At 41.4% G+C, this 20,763-nt stretch overlaps 1 protein-coding gene and 1 long non-coding RNA gene across 9 annotated transcripts in view; one reads left to right on the forward strand and one right to left on the reverse strand.

Moving 5' to 3' along the window:
• RRP1B (ribosomal RNA processing 1B) overlaps window positions 1–13,669 on the forward strand; it is a 26,231-nt gene extending 12,562 nt beyond the window's left edge. For 5 of the 8 annotated variants that reach the window (XM_075173522.1, XM_075173516.1, XM_075173537.1 and 2 more), the window contains 9 exons: window positions 26–186; window positions 756–850; window positions 1,697–1,794; window positions 2,277–2,296; window positions 2,752–2,877; window positions 3,701–4,437; window positions 8,259–8,405; window positions 9,151–9,217; window positions 10,341–13,669. In XM_075173522.1, the coding sequence (XP_075029623.1) occupies window positions 26–186; window positions 756–850; window positions 1,697–1,794; window positions 2,277–2,296; window positions 2,752–2,877; window positions 3,701–4,437; window positions 8,259–8,405; window positions 9,151–9,217; window positions 10,341–10,531 (1,642 nt within the window). In that variant the 3' untranslated portion in view covers window positions 10,532–13,669. The remainder of the gene's footprint in view (window positions 1–25; window positions 187–755; window positions 851–1,696; window positions 1,795–2,276; window positions 2,297–2,751; window positions 2,878–3,700; window positions 4,438–8,258; window positions 8,406–9,150; window positions 9,218–10,340) is intronic. The other 3 variants (XM_075173530.1, XM_075173545.1, XM_075173553.1) reach the window with 2 other exon arrangements.
• Window positions 11,612–16,615, reverse strand: LOC142092920 (uncharacterized). Its single transcript, XR_012677239.1, has 2 exons — window positions 15,976–16,615; window positions 11,612–14,873 (listed from the first exon to the last, which is right to left on the reverse strand). It is a non-coding gene; the product is annotated as an uncharacterized LOC142092920 (long non-coding RNA).
• Between the last annotated feature and the right edge of the window lie 4,148 nt (window positions 16,616–20,763).

Below are 20,763 nucleotides of genomic sequence, written 5' to 3' on the forward strand. Positions count from 1 at the left end.
TCATCCCTGCTCTCCTGTAACACAGTCGATGCGTGCTGCATGCCGTAGCCACTGGTATCTTTGAGATCATTGTGGATCAGTCCCCCTACGCCATCGAGGACCTAATGAAAGAACTGGGTAGCAACAATGAGGAGGAAGTGTCTGAAGAAGACAAACAGGAAAATGAAGAGGTGCTTAAAACCAAAGGTGAGAAGGAAGTTCTAAATAGCCTTGGTAACACTTGCTAGGTTTTAAAATCTGTTTCTTAGAAATACATTTCTGCTCTGATCCAGTCAAACACGTGTTCAAGGTGTTGTAAGTGTAATTGTGTTTTCCGCTCTTCCCTTCACAAGTGCTTAAATAAAGTGACTGCAAAAATCAGTGGTCTCTATAAAACCAGGCAATATCAGCTTTCTGCAACAATGCTAGATGATAACCCAGTCTGGCTTTTGGCTCTTGTATGTCCATAACATTTTTGAAGAAGATGAGGTTTTGGCATTCTGTGGGAGTTTTAAATTAAAAAAAAAAATTTAAAAAAGCTGAGCAGGAAGGCTTTCAATCCAGACATACTGTGGTACAGAGGCAATTTTTTAAAAGGCGCTCGGATAATGCCACAGTTGTGTATTGCATAATGGTGACATAAAGTAATTAAATCGGTCCAGACTCACAAGATCACATGAAGAAAAATGCACCTGATCTTCCATCTATCAAAGTAATGTGTGCTATCTTGGTTTTTACAAACTAAACATTAATATTCAGTCTTTTTTTTATAATAGCAGACAGGTGTTTGTCAAGAAAATCAGCACAGAGCTCTGAAAAAACAGAGGCTGTTTATGAAAATGCTGATGATGGTATCGGGACTGTTCTTCAGGTTTGTGGCTTGCTTGCTCTGTTATTGATACTCCCCCGCTGTTTTCTTTTTTCCTATCCCTGTCAAGAGGTACAGAAGTAAAGGGTGTTAATCGGATAAACACATTACAAAATTTTAATCTCCTTCTGCTTGAATGTAAGGTGGTATTTATGTAATGTGTACTCTGTGAGTAGTTTATAAGAAAATAAATTCATATCTAAATTCTGAATTCTTCTTTCCTTTCTCCCATACCGTCTTTTTTTCTGCTCCTCCCTTCCTGTTTCAGGAGTTCAAAAATGTATGGCAAAAGCCAAGTCACTGTGGGTGGTGAAGCAATCAGCATGAGTTTCATTGACTATAAGAACAAAAGTAATGGATGATGGAATACATAGGAGAAAGGGTAACATGTTGCAATTTGGGTTTTTTTAGACCCTCTTCCAGTGCAGTGTAGTGTTTTTGACAGATCCACCAATCAAAGATACATGCAGGTAGATATGCTTCATGTGTCTGTGGCTTTTAAGCAAGAATTAGGACATGACACACTTTAAATCTAATATTTAGCTAAATATTTGTGGGAATTTTGAAGTTGGTTGGCTTCTCTCTTGAGTAAGAATTAAGGTTAGGAATGTTTGAGAAAGTGATAATGAGTTCAACTGTTCTGTTAATGAAGCAATCATCTGTAAAAGTCAGTATACGTGTGTGAAGGGGGTGTAAATTTCAACAGAGAAAAAAATACTTTGGGTTTGAAGGAAGTGGCTGTTTAAAAGATGTGTATGCTACTTGAAGTGTTGATAACATGAGTCGCATTGGGTTATCTTGCATGAATAAGCTAACTGAGAAAAGCTGTATCATACTTTCCTCCAACAGTTTGATTATAAGGCTGTTGCTGACAAACTCTTTGAGGTGGCGAGCAAGAAAAATACACCTTCCCTTAACAGAAAGCGTCTGTACAAGCTGGTCAAAAAGTGAGTTCTGTTGAAATGCACCTTGCATGCACCTTTCTCCCCACCCTTGCTTGTCCTGGTGACAACGTCACGAGAGCAGGCTTGTCTCACAGCCCTGGATAACATGCATAAGGTGCCTGAAGCCTGTGCTGCTGTTCCTTATTGGTACTGGACAACTGCAGCTCGCTGAGGTGTATCTACAGTGGGTGGATTTGTACTGCAGGATGTGACATCAGATTGTGTGTGATGCAAATTACAGATAATGGGAGAAGTATTAAATTGCTCTTTTCTCAATACTTTCAGTGATTTGGTTTGAGTTTTTGGATTTCTGAGGCAGATCTCTTCTGGAATGAGCTCTTTGTAACTTCCTGCGTAAAATATGTTGTTCCTATTTTGACAAAACCATAAGAAGTACAGTGACACTATGCTACTAGTGTTATTATTGGTACTAAACCAGTAATACTGGTTTGTTTTTCTTTCTCTCCCTTCCACCCCACCTCCAGGTTCCAGGACTTAGCAGAAGGTAAGGACTGAGCAGCACACAGAGACAGCACACAGTTTCTTTCTGTTAAAGGATATATGATGTTCCCATACAATGTGTATTGCAAATCTTTTTTTCTTTTCTTTTTTTAATGTGTATTTCAAGGATACTGTTTTGGGGGGTTTTGTAGGGTTTTTTTAAATCTCATTAAGACACATCACACGTTTTTGGTGAGATGGCCAAATCCCCTTCACAATTTGAGCAACCCTGTACTTTGTCCTTAAATGAAAGATGATTATTTTTACTTAAACAAATAGGAATCACTTGTATGATTTTCTTCCGGGTTGAGTAGGGAACAAGGAGTTGATTTTCTTTCTGTGGGAGTTATGCTGTATATGAACAGCATAACTGTTCAGAGAAATAGAACTAGAAACATAGAAACTGTTCAATAGAAAATACTGTGAGTTTTCAGATACCTTATCCTTCCTCCTCAACAGGAATCTTCCCCCAAGATTTTCCCGAAGATGTTTCTACAGATGAAGATGATGATGAATTCAGCAGGGGAAGGCGAAAGAAAAAAGCTGTCAAGCCTTGGGAGAAAAACAAGTTGGAAAAAGTAACAGGTAAGGCAAGATCAACCTTTGGAAGAGAGACAATCTGCAGTCTCTTGTGTAATTTGGCAAAGTATCAGATACAAGCAGCTCTGAAGAAGGCAGACCTGTTGTTCAGGATGTGCTGATTTGTATCATGTTGTGATGAAGGTTAAATGTGAAATTAAGGTCTCTTTGAAAGTGGTGGGAATTTTGTTACCAATTTTGAGGCAAGCGTCACCTCGAAAATTTCAATTAAAAGCGGAACTGGAAGCAGTTGTTTGCATTGCTCCATTGAGCAGTTCCATTTACTGTAGGAAAACGGAAACATGTCAGTCTTCTTAAAACAGGATGACTGTTAGAATATAGGAATTTGGGGATGTTTCTGGAAAGGTGAAGAGTTACTGAGAACCACATGCAAGTATCTCTAGCATCACGGCTTATATTGACATGGCACAAGCCAAATCATACCCAAAAATATCTCACCAAACTACTGAACCCCTGAGTTGCCCTTCTGATGGGCTTAACAGGTGGGTAATAACAACTTTTTCTGGCAATATTACTATACAAAATAGGGTTACTACAGGGAATGGCTTAGATGTTAGCTGTGACAAGGCAAGATCAGCAAAATATTAATTAGGCCAGGCGTCAGAGGAATGCAATGTCCTGACCAGCTGTAATAGTAAAACTGTTGTGCTGGCTGATAGCAGAAAAATGGTATGCCTATCTTAAAAGAAAAGAGGGAAAGAAAGAAAGAAACAAACAAAAAACCCCCCATAGAATAGAGTTCAGTTGTTGTAAGTAGCTTTGTGTTTCACATCTGTGTTATATGGCGTTCTTTTGGGGGTTGATTTAGAGGATGAACAGGACACGTCAAGTGCGAAGGAGGCATCAGTTCCCCAGAAGAAGAGGAAAAAAAGGAAGAAGAGGGACAGCCCAAGTGCTGATTCTGGAACAGCTGATGGAAATCGTGAGGAAGGAATAGCTGAAACATCTGGATCTAATGTTTTTAGCCAGGGAAAGGTGCCAAAAAATAACAAGGAAAGGAAGAAAAAGAAATTGCTAGTAAATGAGGCAAATGAGACCACAAATGTAGCAGCTGACACCAGAGAAAATCACAGTATCTCTGCACAGAACCATCCGATGGACGCAGAACAGAGTAAAAAGAGTCAGTTGAAGAAAATGAATCGAAAAGTGCAAAATGTTCCTGTAAAGCCAGCGTGTCAGAATGGACCAGCTAATGCCAGTGGGGCAGAGGATGTCAGCCCATTTGTCACACCGTTAACTCCTAAGGTTGTGAAAAAGAAACAGAAAGCAGGGGGTGTGTTGGTGAATGGGAATACCCTTTTGCAGCAGGCTGACGTGAAATCCAACAAGGAGGGCTTGCTGGGGACTCTGTCAGGAGATGCAGACTCTGAATCTGCACCCTCCAGAAAGGTCAAATTGAAGACAAAGCTTGTTGGTTTGGAAGGGATGAAGGTCTCCAGTCAGAAAGCAGCAACCTTGAAAAAGAAGAGAAAAGTAAAAGAGGTGTTAAACTCTGTCGAAGCCAATGGAGTTCTGGAGACTGCGTGCAAGAAAAGCAGGAAGGGGGTACGTAGACTTCATTTTTTTCTCTGCCTTCTTCATGAACTGCCAGGCTCATTTTGAAATTTGGCTTTAGCTTTCTGAGTGTGGGGCTTCACGGGCAGGCTGCATGCTGATGTCATCATGCATTGTCACCAAAAATAACTCAATTCCTCAGAAATCCACACCCACTGCCGTGGTCTTACGCCCTCCTGTGCAATGACACTAAAGCCTGTGCCAGCTACTCAGCTGAAAGAACTCATCTAGCTGAAGCTTGGGTTGTTAGGGTATGGGGTTGTCTTTTTTCCTTCCTTTTTTTGGTCCCTGGTTAATTATTCTTTTGCATTGGGTCTCTGGTTGAGCTTACAGCATGTTCACAAAGGGCATGTTTTGGCAAAAGGATGAGAATGGGAAGGTGGAACAACCCTTTCTCAGCAGCAGCACACACTTAGATTAGTATAAGCTCCTTGTGAAACTGCCCTCAGCAATTCGAATAGTGGCTTCTTTTGCTAGCTCACTTTTCCATCTTAAACAAATTGTTAGTGCTTTATTGGGGAAGTACTTGGGGAAGGTCACACTGTGACCTTCAATGACATCAATGGCTGTATGATCACATTTATGAATGGTCCAGTTTCTTAAAAAGACAATGCTGTTTTTTTGCCAGGAAGGTATGATAGTAGTTGTCTTCAAAAATTTATGTCTTGCAGTTTGGGAAGAAGCTAGTTTTTCCCTTCTCTACCTCCCACCCCCATTTTCTTCCTGGCCACAAGTAGAATAGGGTTGATTTTAGTCAGCAGTTTGAAAGTCAAGAGGCATTTTGCACCATATATTTTTGGTAGCCTGGCTAAGAGAGACAGTGCAGGGTTTTTTTCTTCTGCTGCCACTGAATTTCTTTTAACTGCTCATTTTCTGTGTATATATTCATTCTGAAACTTTTAGGGGTTCAATTATTTTGTTGAAAGTCTTGCTGACATTCTCACTTTGATGGAAAGAAAATTCATAAAGCATAAATGAGATTCAGTATACAAAACAACTCCATCTTCCTCTGATGAAAAAGTGCATGTTACTAGCCTATCAACTCACCTCTGTTTGACTTAAGTTTAAAACTGTATGATTAGTTAAGTAGCGCAGGCTCATTTATTAACTTGATATAACCACTCAGTCATTCAAGGGAGAAAAAAAGCATTTTGAAACATTGCTGAAATAGTATTAAAATAGTTCTGACATTTTCTACTTTTTTATGAGAAAGTACTGAGAGGAAAGAACCAAAACATTTCTCTCTCCCCAGTATGCAAACTACATTTTTCTCACTGCAGGGCTTCGCCAGAGGGAACCATTGGCTTTGTCTCCTGTGGCTAAATATTCCGTGTTGCATACGTCCTCTTTCTTTCTCTATAAAAGCTTAGTTTCTAAGAAAATATGATTATGCCACCCCCGTCTCCGTTTGTAAAACTTTGCTGCAGCTGACCAACAGGTTCAAAGACCTGCGGTAGATTCAAGATGAAGTTCCTGCAAGCTTCATGGAAATTAGCTGTTGGCACAAATGAGTGTAGCCTCTGAGGGAAGGAGAGCAGCATGACCCCAGCATTTGTCTGTTGGCTAGCTGGCCAGTCAGTGCACAGGCTAGCGGGCCACTCTTCCCATATGTAATTCCAAAGAAACTACAGCATTTGCTGTTTCTTGCCCAGTCCAGGTAGCTCTGCATATACGTGTGTGTGCGGTGGGAGCAGGAGGATGGAGACGGGGAGAGAAAGTTGGGAATTGAGTCAGGAGGAGAATGAGAGTATTGGTGTAAGAATGAAGCGAGCAGGGTAAAGCTAAAATGCACAAATGTGGAGGAAATTAGGCTTTGCTGATTTTGTTTTCATTGCTTGAGAAATAACGTGTTGTTTTATTTCCTGGTTTTACTTATGTAATACCAGTCTTGTGCCCAGAAATCATGAGGGGCATGTTTTGATTCTTGATTTCAAAGACAACACACACCCCCAACGAATTAGCTTCAAATGCTGAGAGGGAGGAGGAGGGGGAGAAGGGGAAAAAAAAGACGAGGGGATCGAGTGCTCCCTCAGTAAGTTTGCAGATGACACCAAGTTGGGCGGGAGTGTTGATCTGCTGGAGGGCAGGAAGGCTCTGCAGAGGGACCTGGACAGGCTGGATCGATGGGCCGAGGCCAACTGTGTGAGGTTCAACAAGGCCAAGTGCCGGGTCCTGCACTTCGGCCACAACAACCCCATGCAACGCTACAGGCTTGGGGAAGAGTGGCTGGAAAGCTGCCCGGAGGAAAAGGACCTGGGGGTGCTGGTTGACAGCCGGCTGAACATGAGCCGGCAGTGTGCCCCGGTGGCCAAGAAGGCCAACGGCATCCTGGCCTGTATCAGAAATAGTGTGGCCAGCAGGAGCAGGGAGGTGATCGTGCCCCTGTACTCGGCACTGGTGAGGCCGCACCTCGAATACTGTGTTCAGTTCTGGGCCCCTCACTACAAGAAGGACATGGAGGTGCTGGAGCGTGTCCAGAGGAGGGCAACGAAGCTGGTGAAGGGCCTGGAGCACAAGTCTTATGAGGAGCAGCTGAGGGAACTGGGGGTGTTTAGTCTGGAGAAGAGGAGGCTGAGGCCTTACTGCTCTCTACAACTACCTGGAAGGAGGTTGTAGCGAGGTGGGTGTTGGTCTCTTCTCCCAAGGAACAAATGATAGGTTGAGAGGAAAACGGCCTCAAGTTGCACCAGGGGAGGTTTAGATGGGAGGTTTAGATTGGATATTAGGAAAAATTCTTCACCGAAAGGGTTATCAAGCATTGGAACAGGCTGCCCAGGGAAGTGATTGACTCACCGTCCCTGGAGGTGTTTAAAAGACGTGTAGATGTGGTGCTTAGGGACATGATTTAGTGGTGTACTTGGCAGTGCTAGGTTAACAGTTGGACTCGATGATCTTAAAGGTCCTTTCCAATCTAAATGATTCTATGATTCTATGATTATGTCACAGTTGTCTCCATAATTCAGAAAGCTAAAAGACTTATGCTTTTTCACTTTAAATAAAGCAGAAGTTATTTTCAGATTGAAAGAGGCCATATCCCTGGACATTTTCCGCAGCACAGCTGTGAACCGCTTTAGTAACTTCACATCTGTAGGTTGATGTGAAGCATAGCTGAACTTCCCCTCACAGTAGTCCACAGATATCTGGCGCCCATAGACGACAGGTTGGAAAGCTCTGGAGTGGTGCATTTCATTAGTGTCACTGCCAGTACAGGTCCTAAGAATTCCCTTGTGCAGGAGAGAAGGATTTAAATGGCAATACTCAGTATGAACTTGAGGCAGCGAACTCGTAGCAATACACACTAGCTGGATTTCAGAGAGTGTACACGGACTTCATGTTCCACTTTTTTCCTCCGAAGTCTCCATCTTGGCCGAAAGCTGAGTTTGTTCATTAGTTGCATATCTTATTCATCCAGAGGTACCACAGAAGAGATTTTGCTTAAAGGCAAGAAGAAAAAAACATCAGCGCTTGTGTGCAGAAGAGCTGGGTCGAATGTAAGGCAGCCTCACGCACATAAAGAAAACATCTTTGTTTGCACTCTGACGTCTTCTTCCTTCTTTGCTTTGCAATGACCTTCCTATTTCTGTGCAGAGCCGGCCTTAAACTTCTGTTTTCAGTCATGCCAAATGCAAAATTAACTCCTGAGAGTTAACCATGATGATTAGCTTATATAAGTACCAACTAGCTCTCTCTCAGCTGTGGCAATATTTGCAGAAGCTGCATGTGGTAAGCTCTGAGCACTGCTCACTGTACTAGGTATAGCTAACTACAGTACTTCTGTACTGAGAGCATTTTTTCCTTTCCCTCCTTTATAGGAAAGCAGCGCTGCTCTATCACCATTAAAGAAAAAGAAAGCAAAACCAGGAAGTGATTTTGTAAAATTTGAAAAATCAACTTTACCAAAGCCAGTATTCTTCAGGAAAGCCAGAAGCGCCATCACTTCCACCAGGGCATCCATGCAGGTAACGTGGTCTCACAGATGGCAGCTGCATCTGAGCACAGGTCTCTTACCAAGCTACCTGCCCAAGCAAAGGGCGTGACCTCGCTCATGCTGTCTTTTCCACTCTGCGTCAGTCTCCTAACACCGGGCAGATAAAACTGAAAATGCTGTTGCACTTCCTTGTAGACAGGGTCACACGTGGCTCCAGAGTTTCAGAAAATGACTTGTAGGCATCTTTAAAATCTCTTCTTCCTTCCCCCCTGCTTTCAAAAATACCTTCTTGTTGAAAGGACACCATTCTGAACCAACTCATTTCACAAGAAAGCAGAAGCATAAACTGACTTTCAGTCTTGCTAAGGGACTTTGAGCCTCCACTTCTTCCCATTTATGGAGGCCGGCAACAGTGCAGGGCTTCAAAAGACTGCCCTCTTTTCTAAACCTTTTTAACGTATAGTATCTTTTCAAGCCTTCTTTGCACTTTGAGGCCTGAGTACAGTGAGGCCAGTGTATTTAATACACAAATATCTTCTTGTTTGTTGTTGAATTACGTAATGGTGTTAGGGAGAGTATGTGATTTCTGTGCAAATGGAATATGTTTGCTTTTGGCTAGAAGAAGAGTGCTGCCTTAGCTAGAGGTTTGGGAGAGTTCTAACTCAAATGAAGGAAGTAGGCTGCTTTGCATCAGTTTTGATAGGATGCAGGTAAAAGAACTCGTAGCATTGCCTCAGAAATCTTATTTCATTTCATGTCTTTATTTTGCTTTATAGCTGAACAAGCTGCAGTCGTCCAGCTCCAAAAAAGTCACGTTTGGCTTGAATAAAAACATGACTGCTGGTGAGTCTAATACATCTGTGTGTCTCCACAGTCTCTGTTGTAGCCGAGGAAGGGGGAAGCTGTATGCACTTATACGCACCTATGCTCTTCACCTCTCTAGAACAGGATGATTCTGATCCTTTTTTGCCTCAATATTTGTGTATAGTTTATAAACAATCCTCAAGTTCCTGTCCAGAAGAGACGGTAAAGTTTAGGACACTCGGCCCAACAGCTAGACTTGCGCGATTCCAGGGTGCTGCAGTACTGACTTGCAGATGAGCCTTACAGATAGAAAACAGTGCAGCAGAGTGACAAACTCTCCTTCCTGAGGCGTGTGTTCTACCGGGCGCCTCTTAGGGAAACACACGCACTTCAGTCTTCATTGATCACTGCTGTTTCGCAGGACAAAGATGCTGATATGCTGATGCGCTCAGGCTGTATAATAGCAAAGTTCCAGTTTTATCTTGGCTGCCTGGTGGTTTATTGACGGTAACGAGTAGATAAATGTCAGTTCCCTTCTGGATCCCACATGTAAGCAGACAGTGTTTTCCCTGATAAATAAATGTCTTGCTCTGTAGCATAAAAGTTTATTCCATGTATTTATTTAGGGTTTTTTTTAACTCTCTGAGGTGTGCTATAGCCCAAGTTCAAATGGAGAACAGTGGGTTTAGATATATGTCTTTATGTTAATATAACACAGCTGCACAAAGAGAAAAAAAATGCCTACCTGCTGGCAGAAAGGATAACCAAGAGTCTCTAGAACAGTGCTGTTTAACAGTCAGAGTAGAGCCACTTCTTACCCATTGTCATCTTTTAAACTCAAGTGTGGTGTTGTTCAGGATAGCTGGAACAGCTGTTTCTGAGGAGTAGGCCCAGAATCTCCGGTGGTCTGTGAAACCATGGGGAATGGTTCACAGCCTCTCTATGGATTGCAACAGACCCCATTCTCAGAGGGACTCTGCTAAGAGATGTGCTTCACCGCCATCTCTCCATTTTTTTGTGACGTCTTGGGCTTCTGATCCTTAGCGATGGACTTAAGCATCTAAGGCAGACTTCCAGGGTTGGACAATTCCACAATTGATTGACGGGCGCAATTATTCCAGGAGTTGTATTTCTTTTAATTTGTTTGCTTGTTTTTCAACAGAATTTAAAAAGACTGACAAAAGTATATTAGTGAGCCCAGAAGGACCCTCCCGTGTGGCTTTCAATCCTGAACAGAAACCCCGTCATGGGGTGCTGAAGTCACCCACAGGTACCCCAGCAGGAGAGCCTCAAATGAAGAAACCATTTACTATATCAGCTAAGAAGAGACCAACTGCTATGGACTTCTTTTAAACCAACAGATGTGGCCTACTTTTGTACAGGACATTTTGCTAACCTAGAATGTTCTCTGGAGGTATTTTAAACGTCTTTATTTTTTTAAGTTAATACGAATTGTATATACAAAATTCTGATTGTGACCTGGGTTATCTCTATTTTGACACCACTTCAGCTGTATCTTGAAATACTTGTTTTGTCTATTTACAGAAAAGAAACAAAATCCAATCTCTGCTCAGGTTTGATCTACAAAAAGTATGGTCTCTGCCCATGTCATTCCCAGACGTGTTCATTTAATTAGGCAATGTTCAGGGTTTGATTGTTCCAGTGATTTTTTTCTGAGCAAGTTTAAGAAAACTTGCACTTCATGCTCTTAAACTGTCTTTCATTGGACAGGGCTTAAAATGGAAAAAGACAATGTAGAACAACCTCCTAGTTGTTCATGTATTTTAAAATTCTACCCCATCATTTTTCGTGCATCACCCTTGGCATCCTGTTAATTCTTCTTCGGGAAATAATGATTACCTCATGCCTCTGTGTAATAACAGCTGGACTTGGGTAGCTTTACAGATAGTAAGCAAGCTTTCCCTGGGATAAGAAATGCCTAGCTGCTCAAGTGGTCACTGTTGCAAATAAACCTTCACAGCTGGTTGCCTGCTGAGTTGGGAACAGTCACCGCATTATTTTCAGTAACACAAGTGCCAAAGCTGGCTTACGCTTGTCATATTGTAAGCTGGCTTCTTCTATTTACTGTAACTGAAATAATGCTCTCGCACAGGAGAAATCTTTGATATTTCCAGGTCTTCCCCCCCACCCGCACTGCTGTCCTTCCTGAAGGTCTGACAAGACTCCTAGTTTTCTACTTTAGCAGCTGGTGTCACCGCATTTTACCAGAACTCAGATCTCATTCAGCGAATGAACCTCTGATTGTCCTAAAGTGAGCTAGATCGGTGTAGTGCGTCTTTGGTTAGGACACACATCTCTCTAAAAGCTTTGGTGCCTCTCAATACAGGGTAAAACTTTACAGCCCAGACAGCTTGGTTTTGGTTTTGATGTAGAACCAGAAGAATTCTTTCTGCAGCATTTCCTTGCGTTAAGTTTTTATTTGGATATTTTATTACTGCTGTGCGTGTTTTGTTTTTTCTTTGCTTCTTTGGTAAAGAATGAGGTGTATTTCCGTGAGAGACCATTAATGTATTCTGGAGGGGAACTGTGAGGAAGGGGAGAGCAAATGAAAATAAAAACGTTTTTTATATGGTTGGAAGATTTGAAATCTTTATTTGAAAGTTCTGCTTATGTGAATAAGGCAAAGGCTTTGCAGCAGATCTCTACATTAGAGCTCAGCTTCAAAGCACAATGTGGTGCCAAAGCAAAGCTATTCATGAAGCTTCCCACCAGATACTTCTGTGATCCTGTAAGAGAGATGGTAGGTCTGCTTCATTACCTTGTCTTATGATCACTGGTAAACATTTGGCTACTTCAGCCAGCAAAATAATTTTTATCTATTTGCATACTTCAATACTACTTTTTATCAGGCTTTGATGCTGACTTCTGCCAGATTGCTCCCCGTAAGCAACTGGATTAAAACTGCTCTTTCATGGCTCATCTAGAATTTCTTCACAATACTTGTGTACTTGTAGATTATTGGTCTCAGTTTCTCAATTCTAATCCGTGCCAGTTCTTACTAAGTTTGTGACAGTCCGTGGTTTGTGGTACTACCAGAAAGTTATTTTACTCGTCTTTTCTCGTTTAAAGTGAAGGACTGAATTTTATTTGGTTTTGTTTTAATTTGTATTCATTTGACTGATCAGTAAAGAACTCTGGAGAATACATCTGATACTTGCTGTTTGAGCAATTACTGTTCATTTATTTTTTAAAAAATCTCATTGTGTATTAGCATAATGCATTTTTTTGACAAGGTGATGGTAAGTAGGATTTAACAAAGACTGTTCAATATGTTGTACTGTTTATCTTGTCTTGTGGATGAGAAGTCTCTTGTGGAATATGCATAAAAGCATTTGTATATGCATGTTGTTAATGCATTAGGTTGAAGATGCCATATTCCTCCAAGGATATAGATGCAAACAATCAGTAGGTGCATCTGGTGTGCGCAGAAAAATCCAGGATCAGGATGCATTGGGGTTTGGTTTTGTTTGGTTTGGTTTTTAATACGTATAACCTGTTATGGAAGTGTATTTAAATGGCTGTCTGGATCTTTTTCTATTGGTTGTGGATCCATTGAACCTGTTGCTTGTCCAAATATTTTGTTGCCCACAGTGCTAAACGGAGATGGCAGAAATGGCAGTCGTTTTTTTATCAAAAATTTTAGTGATGTGATTGCTTGTTGGGATTCATGCATAATCCATCTGTGCCATGAAACTGGTGGAATGTTTTGTAAATATACGTATGTCGTGTGTATTGTCTTCAGTGGTGTCTGGAATTTCATTCAGGACAACTTTACAAACAAAAGACAAGCACTGTCAATGCAGTTTAATTGTTGGGTTAAATTGAATACATTACCCAAAATATTTGGATAGTGACAATTCCGATAAATGTTGAAGACAAAAAAAGGAGAAATAAATGTGACATCTGGGATATCCACTGCACAGACACCATGGTATTGTAATGAGAGATGTATTGATAGGAAAAGAGAAAAAAAAACTGATCTGACCTGTTTGATGTTGCTTCACAGGTTTTTTCATAGTGTTATTCCAACTCTGCAGCTGCCAATCATGCTCTGAGTCAAAGTAAGTTAATGTGGCATACCTTTTAAAGGACAGTATTTTTTAATGGTTGTCTCCACATTTTTGTTACAAATCTGATCAACTTTGTACTTCCCAAGCTCTAATACTTACTTCTTATAGCATCAAGAGAACTCAAAGGCAGAAAATGAATTCAGCAGGCAAAAAGTTGAAATTATATTTAAATTATTGGGTGTGCAAGGTCTTTTATGGTCTGTCAAAGCTATGTGACTTGGAAAGCATCAAATGCCCTTTTTGTCATTTATTTCCTGTGCTTAGACTTAATTACAGGCAGAAAAAAAAATCCATGTATCGTTTTATGTACCTCTGCAACAGCATTGTTAATACAAATACAGTGTCTAAGCATTACATCATTTAGTCCAGTCCAGTCCAATAAACCATCATTTTTTGTTGACATTGTATTTTGGGTAAATCTGTAAATTTGAGGGGTGGGAGATGGGAGGGTAGCATCTGGGGAGCCACTTCAAAGTACAAAGGAAGTTGTTCTTGCATGTGTGCACGTGCTCTCTCATTTTATTTTATTTTATTTTATTTTATTTTATTTTATTTTATTTTATTTTATTTTTATTGTATAAATAACCAAAACTGATGAAGACTCAGACAAATGTCAGAAGTGAGTAGGGTTGTGATAGGATACACCTGTTCATACACCTTGAGCTTCTGACCTTCGTAATTGGGCCATAGAGTAGATACCAGCAGCCCAAAGATTGTTCAGGAGAAACTAAGTAGATCACACACAGTTATTCCTTGACAATTAAAATTGGTAATTGAAGTGATAATGTGGTGAGAGGTGTACTTGAAAGGTATAATTGTGCAGGTGCCAAAGTAGGTAAGAGATGGGCCCTCTGAAAGACGTTTGCATGTTCATTAGCAGTAGCATGCCGTATGGAGTTATGTACATACAGGAATCCCGCACAGAGTACTGTGGCTCCATCTCGGGTACTGACAGGCCCAGCAACTGCGCAGGTTCAATAAAAAAATGAATCATGTTTTCTTGACAGGCACAGAATTTTCAGAAATGCAAAAAACTTTATTCAGACAAAGAAAAGTGACGTATCCACAGCAGTGGCACTAGTAAAACTGAAACATAAACCCTCAGGTAAAATGAAACCAGATTTCCTTCAGAACAAAATCCTGTAAAAGTGACATTCTTGTTACACGTGTAAAAAAAATTCACACGTCTAAGTTTCTAGTATGTTTTGTATAGTAGTATGTTTTGACAGTGTTGAAGTCCATAGTGATAGCATACAACCGTAAATTAAGTGTTGCATGTGCTTTTATTATACATGGTGTCAGGTGGAAATCCTCATTTGTAGTTTAGCCACGTGGCCAAGATAAGACTTACTGCAGTACCTTACGCCACCTGCACGCCGTGTAGGATCTTAGTCGCTCCAGGGGAGTGCTGTACAGCAAAACTTGTGGTGCCTGCCCCGAACGCACTCCAAGGGATCGTAAGATTCGGTGCCTCTCATCGTTCTTCATGGGATCCGTGCATGCAGGTTGGACCTGGATTGGCATTTCAGTGATCCACCCTGGCTGGCGTTTCCAAGAAGGCAGAAAATGTCTGTCTGCGCAACAGTCTGCAAGATAATTGGCGGCTCACGGCCTAGACAGGTGCACTCTTCGCTGGGTAAAAAACTGGCTGGACGGCCGAGCCCAGAGAGTTGTGGTGAACGGAGTTAAATCCAGTTGGCGGCCGGTCACGAGCGGTGTTCCCCAGGGCTCAGTTTTGGGGCCGGTCCTGTTCAATATCTTCATCAATGATCTGGACGAGGGGATCGAGTGCTCCCTCAGTAAGTTTGCAGACGACACCAAGCTGGGCGGGAGTGTTGATCTGCTGGAGGGCAGGAAGGCTCTGCAGAGGGACCTGGACAGGCTGGATCAATGGGCCGAGGCCAACTGTATGAGATTCAACAAGGCCAAGTGCCGGGTCCTGCACTTTGGCCACAACAACCCCAGGCAACGCTACAGGCTTGGGGAAGAGTGGCTGGAAAGCTGCCCGGAGGAAAAGGACCTGGGGGTACTGGTTGACAGCCGGCTGAACATGAGCCGGCAGTGTGCTCAGGTGGCCAAGAAGGCCAACGGCATCCTGGCCTGTATCAGAAATAGTGTGGCCAGCAGGAATAGGGAGGTGATCGTGCCCCTGTACTCGGCACTGGTGAGGCCGCACCTCGAATACTGTGTTCAGTTTTGGGCCCCTCACTACAAGAAGGACATGGAGGTGCTGGAGCGCGTCCAGAGGAGGGCAACGAAGCTGGTGAAGGGCCTGGAGCACAAGTCTTATGAGGAGCGGCTGAGGGAACTGGGGTTGTTTAGCCTGGAGAAGAGGAGGCTGAGGGGAGACCTCATCGCGCTCTACAACTACCTGAAAGGAGGTTGTAGCGAGGTGGGTGTTGGTCTCTTCTCCCAAGTAACTAGCGATAGGACAAGAGGAAATGGCCTCAAGTTGCGCCAAGGGAGGTTTAGATTGAACATTAGGAAAAATTTCTTTACTGAAAGAGTGGTCAGGCCTTGGAACAGGCTGCCCAGGGAAGTGGTGGAGTCACCATCCCTGGAGGTATTTAAAAGACGTGTAGATGAGGCCCTTAGGGACATGGTGTAGTGGGCATGGTGGTGTTGGGTTGACGGTTGGACTCGATGATCTTAGAGGTCTTTTCCAACCTCTATGATTCTATGATTCTATGATTCTATAACTCAAACATATTTTACATTTTATTCCCACCGTGCAAATCAAGGAGAAATGTTAGTGCCTCGTTCAAGATTAATATAGTCTGTTGCAGAACTAGCAGTTGAACCATACAACCAATCAACCCTTCCTGGGGAAAAACTTCTTTTAAAAAAAAAAAAAAAGTATGGATTTTGTTACTTCAACGTAACACTGCAACAGTTGTCATATGATATTTTGGACAGATACAATTATTAACATGATAATTCTGTTATCTCTAAAATAACTTCAGCATATTTGACCAGTCCGCTGCAGTCAGGCATCTGTAAAGGCTGCATCCCAGATTATACAAATTCTAACTTGGGTAAGAGGAGTTGAAAGAATTTTTTTTCCTCTTCTCTCCAAAAGAGGGGTGGAGGGAGAGAGAGAGAGAATCCTCTGTTGTAGGACCCAACCAAGCATTTTGTATGTGTGAAAGCATAAACCAGTTTGAGGAGGAAAAACAAATATTTAATCTGCAAAAACATTGCAACATGTTGCAAATAATACAGTTAATTACTGTAAATAAAATCCAAGAGGCGGTCAAAATAGTTATCACCATTTTGCACAGGGGTTTCCTTAATATAGCCACTTTATTGGCATGTCTTTTTATTAAGACACAGAAGAGGAAAAATCTTCGGTTCTTTAGGAAGCCTGTTTAAAGGGGGTTTACGAAACCTCCAAAACATGTTTTTAGAACCCTGTTAAGATTAATTTCATCTTGGAAGCTGAATTATTTTACAGAAATTGACTTTCAAAAAAGATAGGGCTGACTCTGTTCTGTAAAGCTGCTTATGTTCCTTATTTCTGAGAGGTAGGCTTCAGGTTTTAGCACCTCCATACTGTCTGTCTGGTATTGGCCCCACACCAGAAAAAAAAATACAGAAATGTTAAAGGAGGCATTTGTGAGATTCTTTCCTACAGAAGAAGTCTTTTGAACGTTTCTTCTTGGAGAATAGCTTTAAGGCATAGACTTAAAATTCTTCCTACAATCAATTGTGTGTTGACTCCTTTTGGGGAGTTAAACAGAGAAGAGCACTTACTAGTAACATCATTCCTTTAGGATTTGTACGCCATTCTTTTGAAATATCACAATGTTTTGGATTCAACACCAGCAGATACTAGCCAATTTCAGAGTTGTTTTTAAAAAAAAATCTCCAATGGCTTCAGCACAAGCATTTTACAATGCTCCACATAGAACGTGTAACCTGGTGCAATTACACAGTTCCTAGGCTAAACTGTTCCTTATTTACATTTCTTTTTCAAATGTTTGTCTTGCATAATCAAAGTAAAGCCCTGGGAGGTTTGAATTCCGCTCACTGTGTGGTTTTGACTATGGGTACAAGTTCTGCAGTCTTGGAAACTGTCTCCTGTTTTGCATTCCTGCAGTATTTGTTGCTGAAAAGCTGCTCTCGCTGTTTCCATGGCCCACCTTCCCTGAAGACTAACAAGGCAAATACAATGGTGAATGTAATACTCAGCACAAAAAAAAGCATATAAGGTCAGAAAGACAAAGAATTAAAACAGAATGGGAAAAGACTGGAATTGGCGTTCAAGATCTGCTTAATAACAAAAAAGCCAGACTTCTTCCCTAAGTCCAGTAAGATTTCTGGGTGCATGATTTCTTAGAATTTTTCTGCCATTGAAAGCTTTAGTTTAATCAAGGCTTAGTCAGGTTCCAGCCTGGACCGTTCTCTGCTCAGAGGAGGATACAATATTAAAATAGTGCTCAGTGAGGAGATTTTGCTCTTTACAAACTAGTGGGTGTGTGGAGAGAATCCCTGATGAAATCCTATCTCTTTGACACTGATTTGTAAAAAAAAAGCAGAAGTGTCAAGAGTTGGGCTCTCCAGGGAAATTAATTCCATACTCTCTTAATTTTGTAGGAAGCAGATCTCATTCCAGTCTCGAGCCACGTTTTCATAGGCTTTGCCACTATGGTAAACATCTGGGAGACATCTGCCCTAAAATGAAGGCTGAAACTGTAAACACTTGTATAATCCAATAATGTGTACTTGTCTCTGCAGAGTATTGCCACGGACTAATTTTGTTTCTGAAAAGAAAGCCCTCAAGTCTTTCCCTGTCATTAATCCCTTTGAAAGGAAGAAAGGGAATCACTCATGAGATCTGCACTGCCTTCAAACTGACAGAGAGGAGAGAGTGCCCACTGTTTCTTGCTTAGAAATCCACTCAGGAGCCCTTTATGGGCTTGACATTTGCAAGCTGCAAAATTGGCTATTGAGGGCCTGAACTGCAACACGGTTGTTTGCCAAGCATAGGAAATATTGTATTGCATTGTCATGCCAGGCACAGGAATTTGCAGTTGACCATTGGCATGTTAGGGCTTGCATATGATACAGACATTTTTGCTGATTATTTCTCAGCAGCCATGGTCAATGATGTTAATTTGCCAAGGAGCCTACCATTGCTGCTGATAATGATAGGCAGCTCACATCTCTGCCAGGACTAGATGGCAACTTCTAGTCTTTGCCCATCTATCTCGTGCAGTCTTCATATCTCTTCTGTATCAGTTTAGCTTATTTAAATATAGAGGTTGTTAGCTGTCCTGGAGAAAAACCTTTTCTATCAAACCTACTGGTACCTTGCTGGATGTTTTTCACTATGTGGTGTTGGTACTTCTTATGTAAAAAGTTTTCTCTCCTTCAATCCCCGGATACCAAATTAGGGAAGATGAAAGGTCCTCTTAAGAAATAATCTTGTATGAAGCATCTTGCTTTCACTTAGGTGAGAGACTGAAATGAGTCAAACAAAAAACAACGTTCTGTTTTTTGGCCCTCCCTTTCCAGAGGCCTGAATCCAGATTCTGTGGCTTGCACACAATTGCATTGCTCATGTTACGCTAATGGTCTGTAGTCTTAGGTTCTCATTTTATCCCTTTTACTTTAGTTTTGGGTGGCTGCCTTGGAATTGCTACTGTTTGCTGAGAGAACCTTAAGCTGGGTTTATCTTCAGTTCCAGGAAAGAATTGTTTATTATTCATGTTCCAAGAATGGAAGCTAATGATTAATTTCCTCTGAATTTTGTAACTTTGGCTATTTGTGTGAATTGCAGTGCTGAAGGAGTGTGAGGGGATTCAGGCTTGTCTTTTTTTTTTTTTTTTTAAATACCCATGGGTGCTAAACCAACAATGTACTAGTGAATGCCAAATATAGCAAACCTAGGATCATTCTGAAACTCCTGATGAAAGTTTGAAAGTTTGGTATGAAATCCTGGTCCCACTAATGCCTCTAATTTCATCCTACCATTATATTTTTGTACTAAGAAGGAAAAACCAGGAGACCTTCAGAACTACATAGGTTAGCCGTTGCTACTAGACACAGTGGACAAAGCTACAATAGTGGGAAGAGTTGTCCCCTAATAGCACAGGCAAAAGCAAGAGCAAATTAGGAAGGAATTTCCAGCCTGGAACAGAACTAACATCTCTCAGACTCCTGAAATCTGTCTTCTATTATCACTATTTTGCTAATTAGTGAAATGACACTAACTGGAAAAAATTACATAGTTTGTGGACTTACTGAATTTCATTCGGATTTTTAAAGGTTAATTTAAAGTAGAAAATCTTTTTGTAACCACTGAAGGAAAAGAACAAAATGAAATTACCATTACCCAGGTAACAGGACTAGAAATAGATGCGGTATTAGTCAACTTAGCATGTACTCCCTGCAGCTTGAACTCAAATGCAAATCTGTTCTGTTTTGAGCACAGCAGTGGCCTGACTTCCCACTGCTTTGTGTGCACATTTCCTCAGGGAATAAGCTGTGTAGCGACATAGCTTTGCCAAGCCGATATCCCTGAGCAGTGGGAGCTGAAGCAAGTGACTCATGACTGCAAGACGACAGCATGTGATGCAAGACAAGCACAGGACAAAGTGCTGAGAGATGCAGTTCATGACTGAGAGGTTTATTCCCACTGCCAGGAAAGGCCTCGTTCTTTTCCAGCTGTTACCATGTTTTATAAAACAAATATATATATTGTGGCATTTCTGATCCAAAATCTATATCAAACAATTTTCAAGGTTAAATATTAAAAACCAGGCACAGAAATGTCTGTGAAATCAAAATATTAAAAGTAATGAAATAACATCGATTTCTTCCCCCCCAAGTGCCTTAAAAATGAAGCAAAAGCAAAATGAAAACATTTGTATGCATTTCTTTAAACCTGTTATCATGATCACATGCCACGTTGTGCTGTATTGCACCGTAACTGCATGCATCTGCTACCTCTTTGCTTGCCAGAGCAGGGTTTCGGTCTGCTGTTAGAAATACGTTGGTTGGCAAAGAGGTATGTGCACTTACTCTGCTACCTCTTTAATGCTGGTGAATGGTTATTCAAGGACAAAAAGGGGTAACTGGGATTAAAGTCCTGATGATAATGAGTTACTTTTCCCCAATATTAGGTAGTAGATACTAAGTGCAATAGGACTGGCTCCTGAGGGCGCAAGCATTACCATTCAGGACAAAACTGCAAGCTGATCCTAAGCACTGTAGCTCCCTTAGCCAACCAAAGGCGGCCTTCTGCTTCCTTTTCATTAACTTCAACTGTTTTGTTAAATGGACACTGGAACCAAAATGTGCAGACATCAGCACCAACCAAAATATTTGTGTACAGTGACTGGGAATTGTACCAGTATAAGGGGTGTTTTAGCTTAGAATTTCACAGCAGATTGGCCTTGCATTTTTTTAAAAAGAGGTGTACTTTTAGGTTTCTGAAGGAGATGAGGATCAATGATGGCATGCTACACAGTGCTGTTCAACTGTGACAAC

Source organism: Calonectris borealis, chromosome 1 (genome assembly GCF_964195595.1).
Source record: "Calonectris borealis chromosome 1, bCalBor7.hap1.2, whole genome shotgun sequence".
Lineage (NCBI taxonomy): Eukaryota > Metazoa > Chordata > Aves > Procellariiformes > Procellariidae > Calonectris > Calonectris borealis.